At 34.2% G+C, this 12300-nt stretch overlaps 1 protein-coding gene across 6 annotated transcripts; it reads right to left on the bottom strand.

The window, feature by feature from the left end:
* Positions 1–427: 427 nt before the first annotated feature.
* On the bottom strand, positions 428–8127 carry slc14a2 (solute carrier family 14 member 2). Of its 6 annotated transcripts, none has more exons than XM_065284501.2 (11): positions 7730–8127; positions 6905–7038; positions 5687–5761; positions 5399–5558; positions 4378–4567; positions 4170–4298; positions 2268–2460; positions 1853–2000; positions 1640–1774; positions 1368–1417; positions 428–1287 (listed from the first exon to the last, which is right to left on the bottom strand). In XM_065284501.2, the coding sequence occupies exons 2-11, from the start codon at positions 6920–6922 to the stop codon at positions 964–966; spliced, it is 1422 nt and encodes a 473-aa protein (XP_065140573.1). In that variant the 5' UTR covers positions 6923–7038; positions 7730–8127; the 3' UTR covers positions 428–963. The 6 variants fall into 6 exon arrangements, with proteins under 6 accessions (XP_065140573.1, XP_065140575.1, XP_065140572.1 ...); XM_065284503.1 differs by having other exon boundaries at positions 5399–5516; XM_065284500.1 differs by having other exon boundaries at positions 5687–5758; positions 6899–7038; positions 7723–8126.
* Between the last annotated feature and the right edge of the window lie 4173 nt (positions 8128–12300).

The following is a 12300-nucleotide window of genomic DNA, read 5'->3' as shown; positions in this document are numbered from 1 at the left end:
ATAACAGCTAAAAATAACAATAACTATGTAAAATACTACTGATAGAAACTTTGAAACGTATGAAAATAAATGTTTTGAAGTTAAACATGCAAATGTGCTATTAAATTATTGAAATATTTAATTAAAATCTCAGGGGGTACTTCCAGTAAATAATATAGATCAAGGGGGTTCTACTGACAAAAAAGTTTGAAACCCTCTACTCTACATAATACATAATATATTTCATACAAATGGGACAAAAACTTGGAGAAAAATTCAAAATGGGGGGATATATGATGAGAAAATGTGGTGCATGACCAAAACTGGTGTGGTAGCTATTTGGACTGTCCTTTATTTGTGTGCCAAATTTAATAAATTTGTATTATGTGGTTTTATGGGCTGCCAGACGCAATGGAAAAATAATCATAAAAATAATCATAAAAATATAAAAATAATAATAAGAAAACTAACAAATACAATAGGGGTCTTTACAGATGATAAAACATTGATCTTAGCAGACCAGCCATCATATTGAAAATCATCATCTATTTTTGTATCTTCATTACGGTTAAAAAATAAGCTTGTATCGGGTAAGGCATTAAAAAATCAAGTATTCTTCATCCCAACAGGTTACAGACCTGCATCTGTCTCTCCCTGCCTGCAAGCTAAATATGTGAAATACTCTCATGCTTTTGTTATACAAAAAATTAATGCCAGTTTGTGAAGCATCAATCAAAATGATAGGATTGGACCATATCCAAAGAACATTCCTAGATGAAATATGGACAATAAATCATTGTAAATTCCTAGTTTATGTGCAAACTTTCTTAATTTAATTATTGTTTTAGATTGTACACAAACATAATGCTTATATAAAGGAAAAACTGTTGGATCCTTGAAAAATAAATGTGGTAAATATCAAAAAATATATATATTATACATTAACTTTCATAATAATGAGACTTATACTCAAGTTAAATGAAATCACATCTGGTCTGTTAGATTTTCTCTCTTAGCATCGACCTCTTCCTGTACGGCCACAGTGCAAATGTCCGGTTTATCCTTCTCCATTGTAACCAATATTTCCTCGTCTTTCTTTATCTGCGAGTCTAACTGCATTTTCTCTTGTTTTTTCTTTTCTTTAGCGGCCCTCTCCTCTTTCTTCATCTTCCAGAAATATATCAGGTTTTTTTCAGGGTAGGTAACCTTAGCAAGAGGCAATTTATAAATGCCTTTTGTCTCCGTAGTGATCAAAAGAAACGTAAGGGCGGACAGGCAGAAGGGCCAGGTGCATGCTGGGAGCCCAAACTGTTAAAAAAACAAATAAAAAAATTAAATTGACTTTTTTACACACTTGTATGTTATTTTGAGTGTATGATACTACTTACATTAGACATCACATTTGCTATTGCCGAGCCCAGGTATGCACAGAAGAACGCTAAAATAAAAATAAACACCATTAGTGTAGTTTTTTCACAACTGTGTTAAAGGAACCTGGAAATGTAGCTGACGCCAAACATAACATTTACATTTATGGATTTGGCACATCCTTTTATCTCACAGTGCATTCAAGGTATATTTTTAACATATTCTGAACCTGCAAAGCCACAATCTTTGTGTTGTAAACATGCTCTACCAATCAAATTACAGGAACACTTACCGCATGCCACAGCCAGAAGATGCGTCTGCCATGTAAGGGCGTAAAACATCCCACCGATCGCGATGCATGCCAACACGCAATTATAACCCCACAGACCAAAGTAGATGTTCTCAAACGGTGCGGCAAGAGCAAGACCTGAAATTTACGAAAACTTAATCAGCTTAAAAATGATTGCAATATTTTTTAGCACTGATTCAATGTTCAATGTCTCACCTGACACCATACCAATGGCCGAACCAATGGTAGCATGTGCACACGTTACGGGTGAGGAGATGAACAAGGCGATCATGAAGATCCCACCCGTCCAAGGATTGTCACAGCCGTATACCTGTCCGATTCCCACCGGGATCGAGCGGAAGAGCTGGATGAAAAATACAAGAAGGTGTTTTTTTTGCTTTCTGGAACTTTAGGTGAATGGTATGTGATGCAGGTAAGTCTAGCATTTCTCGCTCGATTGAATTCCACGTTGACAGTTGCAGTATCTTCTCTGTGTGACCTGCTCTGCAATGTGACCTCAATGTCGAAGACATCGCGCTCTTACACAATCACCCTTCGTCTGAACTCTAAATAAATAACACCATCCTTTTTTGAACTTTCGAGAAGCTTCCTTCAATTTTTCAATTTTTACCTTTGCGTAATCCATCTCAGACCAGGTGATGTTAGGCAAGGATGTGCGTGGCTGGATGAGAACTTGAGGGAAGTAATGATTGTAATGGCCTGTGGCCACCATGTGTAGACACACAAGGATGTTAAACGGCAGGGTGAATACAGGAAGATCCCACCTACTGTTGATAGAAGCCAAAGCACTTGACACTATAGGGCTACAGAAATAAAACAATGGTAATTGGTCACTTTTGCAAATTCAGCACTAAATCTAGCACAGTGATTCTTAACCAAGAGCCGAAGGCCACCTGAAAAAATACAAATGTAGGCCACCCATGTCATACGCAGTATAAGATATGAGGATGTACATCAGTGTGCAACCTAATAAGGATTTCTAACAAAATAACAAAACAGATAACTTAAATAAGTGCAAATATAGATTTTCACTGAACAACAGCCAGTTGCAAAACACACAAAACTTTTAAAAGTTCAATCTTTAAATGTTATATAAACGTTACATAATATAATTCAACATTGAGTTTTTAGATACTGTACTGTTTAAATATATAAATCAAAACAATGGCATTAAGCCATAACTTAAGAATCATTGTTTAAAGCCTCGTGCAATTACTGATGACAAACTAATACAATAATAGCCTAATAAAATATTACATTTTTTAATTAAAAAATTGTTACATAACAAAAAAATGAAATTGTTAAAAAGTTTTTTTTTTTAAGCTTTAAATGCTTTCACAACTTCTCGTCTTGCACTAGCCCTGTGATGCGCGTCCTTGACCTTACGTATACGTGATCCTGTCGAAAGGTCACGAATGATGTATGCGAAATGCACACCTTCGGACCATTTTAAACAATAAACTGACACAAAGACATTAGTGTCATTCCACATACAACAACTTGAGCGATAGACACTGGAGCGGTAGTTTCCCATGCGTCATCCATGACCTTCAATGTGATTGCGTAAGGTCGCGCACGCACATCACAGGGCTAGTGCAAGATGTAAAGTTGTGGTTAAAAAGTACATATTTTTCATTTCTGGTGAAAATGACGATCGATTTGCTAGACAACAAGACCTTTATGCCTTGGTTAGGATCAGTTAGAGCTGCATTGAAACTACAATTTGGACCTTCAAACCGTTGGGTTCAATTGAAGTCCACTATATGTAGAAAATTTCTGGAATGTTTTCCTCAAAAGAGTTTCCTAAAAAAATCCTGGAATGTTTTCCTCAAAAGAGTTTTCCTCAAAAGACCTGATAATTGACTAACCCCCATGTCATCTCGAGTGAAGAAAGAAATATATAAACATCTTGGATGACACGGGGGTTAGTCAATTATCAGGAAATGTTCTTATATAAAAGTGGATTAATCCTTTAAATTACTTTTTGTCTCCATTTTTAATGAAGATATTATGGTACAGCATAACAAAGATAATAAATGTATCATTCCCAGAACAGCATTGTATTTGTGTTTTCTATACTGTAATAAATCGCAGGTCTGTAATGCTTCTGACAGGTCTGTAATTACTGCAATAAATCGTAGGTCTATAATTTCTGTAATGCTTGCTGTAATGCGTCCCTTCTCCCAGTTGGGTATTGAAAACAAATTGATTTACAACAGCGCAAAAAAGATGGGGATTTTGGTACCGTAATGAGAAAATGCCGGCAGCGCTAGTCTTAATGTTCCCACAAAGTAAATCAGGTAGCGATATGACAATACACTAAAATGTCTTATTAAAAAACATCTTAATAGACTGAGAAAGGATTAGGATAAAAGCAGCGCTCATCTGGCGAGATTTTGGCCGCTGTTGTATACCTCCTAGCCACAAACCTATAAAAATGACAAGCAGCTGGTGTGGAAAGTAAGGATGAATCGTGTTAGTTAAAGAACCAGGACAAACTCTCAAAACTCACCAAGCCATTGACATGAAGATGTTTGGAAAAAGAAGCCACCAATACCAATCTCCTGCATTAGAGAAAACGGCCATCAGAAGTCCAACCAGGATCCCATTATATCCATAAAGACCCGCTGCGATAGCGCCTCTGAGGATGATATAATACATTAAAATTGGAACACCAACATGTAAATGCACCGTTCAAGTTCATGACCTACAACAAATACCTGTTTTGACAGAGGATGAGAGCAGAGATCGTAGCGAACAACGTGCCGACAAAACCATTCAGTGCCCACCATCTGTTCTGGAGGATGAGTCCGGCGAATATGATGAGTCCACTGAGAGGATTGTTTACAAACATCACTTGAGCCGCACCACGTAATACCCAATCTATAATCTGTAGTAATATAAACTGTCCTACGTGAAAAAAGTATGATATTGTTTTATGTTGGTAAAACAAAAAATGTAAGCGACGACAAATGAAACAAAATAACATTTTCTATAGTTTTAAAATATCGATCCAATAAATAAAATCTGTTAAAAGATCAATAGACTGTTTTATTGGACGAACGCGCAAACAAAGGTGCATTGTGTGATCTCTCGACAGAAATGCAATATAACATACATATCTATATTATTAGTGATGTATAAAGAACTTACAAAATAAACTGTGTTGTTTTTATCTACATACACCGGGATTCCCTTACATGGACGTCAACATTTTGTGCCGCCATGTTTCTACAGTAGCCCTATGCGGACATACTGATCTGTAGAGCGCGTTTCATCTCTACGTTGACTTATACGGTGACGTGTTTGTCCTGTGGCGGGTACCGTAGCTTCTCTATGCGTTTCGAAAAGGAGGGTGAACTTTGGAAAGAGCCATTGGTTGCAATTCACTAGATGCCGCTTAAAATCTACACAGTGTAATGGTTATGCTTTAGATATGATTTGAACTGAGGTAATTTATTTGTTATTTATTTTGCATGTTATCAGAAATAATCTACTCTACAGGGTCTGTGTTGTTATTGATCTTATGCGGAAGTCTACTGGAAGTTAAGTTTGAGATGCAAAAGGCGTTTGTTTATGTTGTTGCCGTCTATAGATTCAGCTCTGTTCAAGCATGTTTGTTTTTTTGGGGGGTGTGGATCACACATTATTTAGATATAAATAGTCTTGGTATCTACACAAATCACGTAGATGTATCAAACTCATTATTGCATACTGCATTATTTTGGCTTAATCACATACTTTTCATCCATTTACCAAACGCAGTCATGTCACCAGCGATATAAGAGACCCAACGGATGAGCTTTCTTTTCATTTTCTGATGTGAAGGTGACTGTTCCGGACGCTGTGCGTCATTTTCCTGTTGATCAGAGAGTGGATTGGCCATGAGTGGTAGAAGCTCCTGTACATTCAACAGAAGACTGAAAATTAATAAAGGCTTACAAATAAAACTCTTTGCAAGATTTAAGGATCGTTTGTCTTTCCGACGCAAGCATTTGCTTATCATAAGAGAAACAGATATGATCTCACTTTTATATTTTGAGTGCTGGAACACAGAGACGTCGATGTTCTGGAGAGATGTGTGGTGGTCTGAGAAATAGCCTTAATGTGAAGAAAACCATTTACATACGTCAGAATCTGATTTATTGATTACACTTTACAATAAGGTTGTATTTGTTATCAACTAGTAAATGCTTTATCTGACATGATCATGTTAACTTATATGTATTTTTGTACTGATGTCTATATGTTTTTAGCTTTGATTTTATGTTATTGTCTTAATTGATGGAGCTTGTATTGCAAGAAATATTTCCGTGTACACGGACAAAAAAGTGCTACCTAACTTTAGCATGTGCTAATAATTTTTTTTTTTTTATACTGTTAATGCACCCTGAACTAACATGAACATTTGTATTGACATAACTAAGATTAACAAATGCCGAAAAACATTGTTCATTGTTAGTTCATGCTAGTTAATTCATTTACTAATGTTTACTAATACAGTTTTATTGTAAAGTGTCAATAATTCATTCAGTAAATGTGCATACATACACGGGACATTTGTTTTGGTTTCAGGAGTTCAGGGTACTTTCATAACATACAGCACAGTGTATACATATACAAAAGAAGTAATAAATTATATATGTAGATTCTAACTACAATAATATACAAAAGTCTGAGAGATCATTTTATTGACATGCATGATAAGGAGTGCATATTACAACTGTAAAAAAATAAAACAAGTATTTACAACCCTATACTTAACTTAGTATTTACAACCCTTTAACCCCATGTGTATAGTACTGCAACACAGAATATTGCTCTTTACATTACAGTACATTTACAGTATGTATTTGGCAATATATATATATATATATATATATATATATATGCATACATTTTAAAATTTAATCAATTTGAATTTACTGGTCATTTTAACTTTCTTGACTAGTAAGAAGTTGCTCTAAATTATAAAAATAAAGTTGAATCAGCTGAAGTTATTACAACTTTATTTCTATAATTTATAGCAACTCCTCACTATTCAAGAAATTTGAAATAAATTGTAAATTCAACTTAAAAATTTAAGTGCAACAAGGAATTTTATATTTATTGTATTTATTGATTATTTCACTATTCCGCCAATATTATTATGTGTGTATGAAATGCCATAAAACAAAATTACACAACATCTTAACTGATGTACTAACTTGATGTAGTGAGAAAGATGAAAAGATGATTTACCTTGGTGATTTGTGTTCCAGGCATAAATGAGACAAATGTTGTTAAAATCTTCTGTAAACCAGCAGCCTTCAAGGCATCCAGAGTCAGACCACTTCGCTGTTAAGTTTTTATACCAATGTAAAGCATGCATCGCTCCACCCCTGTTCATGAATAATTAACACTGATAAATGACTGATAAAACTTTCTCTCAACATACCTTTAACATACAGTCCTGACCTTTACGCTTGAGAAGGTTTTACAGATTATGTAGCTGTTAAAAGCAGTATTTTCTGGTTTCTAGTACCGCACTGTTAAATACTAACTGATATCTTTTAATATCTTGCAATAGTTAAAAAAGTAAACACTTTTAAAAGCAGATCAAATAGAATGTTCAGGCTGTCAAACAGCCACTGTTGTCATTACTGTAACTACTGTATTCACAAATGCAGTCCAACAGGAGATTTGCAGACCAACAAATCTCTTTATATTTAAGGGGTTACTATTAAATAAGAGTCTAATCAAATACTTTTATCAGAAACCTGTATTTTAAACACATCTATAATTTCGTTATAGTATTATATATACGTTTTTGTGACAACCATTTAGGTATATATAAGGGCTGTCAAAAGATTAATCGCATACAATTTTTTTTTGCATAATATTATGTGTGAGCACTTTATGTAATTATTATTGAAATACACACACATTCATGCATACATTTAAGAATATACATATACATATATACATAATTTTTTTCTTAAATTCATAAATATACTAATTATTAATATATTAATCATAATAATATACTATCAAACTCTTATTCAAATTAGTTTTTATATTTATACCTCCTACCGGTTCATCGTTGTTCTTAGTGATGCTTTCCATCATCTCGTCGATTTGTTTTTACAGTTAAAAAGTTACGTTTTACGTTTACTATAAAAGTATTACTCAAGTCCCGGATGTCTGTAATAAAGTGGTAACTGTTTCTGTCGCCAGTTACGGTGCCTTTCTTAAATAAAGTGTACCGTATGAAACACAAGAGGCTAAAGTAGATCCTGTCAGAACGACAGCACAGAGATTGGTGCGTTGCGCGGACAACGGTCCCAATACTGACCACTGAATGATGACACTGGCCAATAAGAATCATGCATTCCAGAGAGCACGTGGGCTGTAAGGAACATAAGTCTCCAAATGCTTTTTTTCTCAACAAATGCACACGCTGAGCTTTCTTCATCAGGGTGCTGCTGGGAACAAGCTTGTTTGTTCAGGATCTTCCGGGGAAAAACAGCGTGTTATGTAACTGCAGCACTATGAATGTCCCAGTTTTTCTACTAAAAATGACTTTAAAAGTTTTTGGCTTTGGCTCCATCATTAAAAAAAATATTTAAGCTAGATTAATATATTTTTACACAATCAAATCACATCTCTGCAACAGATGAACAATGTAAGTTTGTTTGTGGGACCTACCGTTATCAAAAAATACACGAAAGACAGTTACAGTGCAAATTACTCCAGAGGTGGGGCTAATTACAAACAGAGAATTTGTTGTTGTGCTAAAAAAAGTGTTATTTAAACACAAATAATTTAATAAAATTCTGTCTATGTAATAAAAGTTTAAATTGTTTATACACCATGTTTCAATTATTGTGCATATGCCATTTTTATTTATTTTCCAATAAAGTCTGTAAGTTTACAAATTTTGTTTTACCCTCAGCAGTTATATGAGTGTGGATATTATTATATTTAAATGAAAAAAAAATGTCAAAAGATACTTTAATACTTTGAAAAATATGCAAATTATGCTTTTCCCAATTATTAAGCAAGTTCTAATACCATTTGGGTAAGAAAAAAGATCTTTCTAAAGACAAAAAAGTGTGCATTATCTTAAAAAAGATAATTATTTCCTATAAAATGTATATTTGATGGACCTAAACAGAAATCATTGAACTATTATAAGATAGTGCAAAAAGATTGGACTATTTAAAGGCTTTTTAAAATATTTTTATATATATTATTTTTAGGAAAATATTAGACAAAGGCATCAATAAAAAGCCCAGTTAAGAAGCAAACTTGTATTTAAACCTGCTGGTGTCTCTGGAATCCAGAACCCCTCAATACAGGATCCTTCAGTGCATAATGTTGTATTTTTACCCCTCTACCAAACCAAAACTTGCAAAACATTAAACATTTGCTGTGAGCTCAGAATACAAGAAGACTATTTTCAAACAGATTTATTCATTGCCATGCCATAATACACTGAATAGTAGAGATAAATGTCATTCTGGATTGTTGGTGAATAGCCACTATGTTTAAACAAGACTGTAACATCATCATGTCTTCTGAAGTAAATGTACTTTCATGCAGGATAATACACCATCCCATGCTGCAAAAAAGCACCACTGACTATTTTAATTCATATGGGCATAAAATAAGAAAGAAATCAATGTGTGACCACCATCATCCTCTGACCTTAGTCCTTTTAAGAGCCTGTGGAGCATCTTTATATGAAAGATCTTTGAGGTGGACAGCACTATAATTCAAACATCAACTTATGGATGCAATACTAAATAAATACAAAATCTATACCTGTATACTGTACGTACAAATGAATGGGAGAGTTAAAGGCATGTCAAAGATATGCTCATTTATTACACGGCTCTCTGGAATGCTTGATTCTGATTGGTCAGTTGAGACATTTGCAGGTTCGTTCTTTTCAAATAATAACCGCTCCAAAATAATAACGCATAGCCGGACTACTTTCACGAGTAAAATCGCTCCGCGCCAATATAGATCAATAAAGATTACTGTCTGTTTGGCGCCATCTTGTGACAAACACTCGACAACCACGACAAGACACAGAGAGCTTACTGAGACTGAACTTGACAAAATAGAGCATGACAGCTACGAAGCCAACACACAAAAAAATACAGAATGGGCATTAAAACTTCTCAAAGACTGGCTAAAAGAGAAAAAATGGAGACAAGTATGAAGCAGAGGATCTTAATAAGGTATTACGATCATTTTATGCATCTGTGCAAAGTTTCGCGGAAGGATAAAAATGTTAATTTAAAACAAATATGCCAATAAAATGTTTCAAATTCATATTCATGTCCAGTTTTTTTTTCTTATGTGGCAAGTAGCCGTGTAATAAGCGGGATAATGTAGAGGCAGCCGGTAGTTATTGGGAAATAAGCCCCTTCAGTGTGATACAAGACCCTCCGCTTCGCGTCGGGTCCTGATCACACTGTCGGGGCTTATTTCCCGATAACTACCGGCTGCCTCTACATTATCCCTTACATATTATTATGTAACTTGTGTAAATACCTTATTTATTTTACTATGGGACAATTTCCCAGACAGGGATTAGACTAGTCCTAGACTAAAATGAATGTAAGAGCATGTCCAAACTAAAAACAACTTGCACCGACATATCTTGGTTGTAGTGCCCTTTGTTTTGCCTCAAAAAGGGGACAAAAGTAATGTTTTTAGTAAGGCATGTTTGTTAAAACTAGTTATAAGGTGTAGTCCTAGCTTTCGAAAACCCCTGTCCGGGAAACCACCCCATCGTGAGTTTTTTGTTGTTGTTGTTTTGGGAAAAAAATCCATCTATGCAGCACATTTGACAGATATCTGTTTTTGGATCATTTTAATCCATTATATCATTATAAATGTGGTTAAAATGCATCATGCATAATAATTTGGAACAGCATATTTTGCATATTTTTCAAAGTATTAAAGTATCTTTTGACATTTCTATTTCTTTTAAATAGATTAACATCCACATTTTCATATAACTGTTGAGGGTAAAATAACATTTGTAAACTTACTGACTGTATTGGAAAAATAAACAAAAATGGCATGTGCATAATAATTTGGATATCATAATAGTTATTTTCCCTGATTTTATATTAACAGTTATCATTTTGATTAGGATTTACATTGCTTTCATTATCATTGTAATACCTGAGGCTTAATTGTAACACTGTGTTACAACTAACCTCACTGTGTAAAAATGTTTTCAATCCCAGCTATCAGTTACTAGGAGTTGTTGATATCAAAATGTTTTTATGTTTTAGGTAACAAGACTGTGATAGAAATAATATAAGGTTGGAGTTGGTGACTTACACACCCAAATCAGAAATCAAAGAAGAAAAAAAACATAAGATGATGAAGAAATTTACTTTCATGCTTCCAAAACACTCTTTGTCAATATCTTAATGAAAACACATCAAAACTTTTTAAAAATTCACAGGAGATCATCTTCTGACAGTAAGAGAAAAAGACCAAAAGCAGATTGCTCGGCCCTGTAGAAATAGGCAAAGTAGCCGTGTCACAATTAACCCTCGGTTAGTTTCTGCCCCTCTTACCCCTACATATTTCTATTATTACTCAGAACTTAATAATAATGATAATTATAAAATAAAACAAAGTGTAACCATGGTATTTATTTTGAAGACTGTTACACAACCAGTATAAACAATTCCACTTTTCTTGTTTTAATGTATTGTGTACATTAATATCAAGCTGCATCTCTCCCATATTCATCTTAAAGTACAATTCCTTGACCAATTGTATACCCTGCCTCTGCCTGGACCCCAAAACCAGTCATAAGGACCAAAAAGTTTTTGAAATTGAGATTTATACATAATATGAAAGTTGAATAAATAAGCTTTCCATTGATGTATGGTTTGTTAGGATAAGACAATATTTGGCTGAGATACAATTTGAAAATCTAAGGGTGCAAAAAAAAATAATGAGAAGATCGCCTTTAAAGTCTCCTTTATTTTTTTCTTTCTTTTAAACAAGAGGCATGGCTCCACCTACTGGTGGGTAATAAAAATTTAAATCCAGCAAAGGGAATACTGGACACATTTAAACACTAGAGGTCAGAAAAGATTCACTGATCGTGTAGAGTATGCAAACTTAAGTACAAATAAACTAAAAGAACTCGTTGCATTTCTATCTAGACAGATCTTAAAGAAAGATCTGCACTTTCTCTTTAACTTTCGATTCAATCTCCTGAGACCTGGATGTCTACATATGTGGACATCACTTTTTTTGTTGTTTGCACCATAACACTTAATTCTAAAAAAAATTGGTTATTATTTTTATTGGTTCTTCCTAACCCCAAAATAGCTGGTAGAAATCTGGAAAAAAAACGAACCTCGGGTCTTAGGAGGTTAATGATGCATTTGAGCATTTGGTCACATACAGTACAGATCTGTGGGTCAGCAGTACTCACTATAAACCCCTCCATCTGTGTTTTTCAATCCAACCAGAAACAACTGAATTTGATACATGGTGACACTCAACAGGAATGCAAGTTTTTATTTTTTGAAAGGCTTTGGCAGACGACATGATGAGATTTCCATGTGGAAGTTCAGCTTTAAAAGCAAATGCAATATTCTGTCCAGACAATTATA

The sequence above is a fragment of the Paramisgurnus dabryanus genome, chromosome 5 (genome assembly GCF_030506205.2).
Source record: "Paramisgurnus dabryanus chromosome 5, PD_genome_1.1, whole genome shotgun sequence".
In the NCBI taxonomy this organism is placed as follows: domain Eukaryota; kingdom Metazoa; phylum Chordata; class Actinopteri; order Cypriniformes; family Cobitidae; genus Paramisgurnus; species Paramisgurnus dabryanus.
Note: the sequence above shows the minus strand (reverse complement) of the source record. Positions and strands in the feature narration are given on the sequence as shown.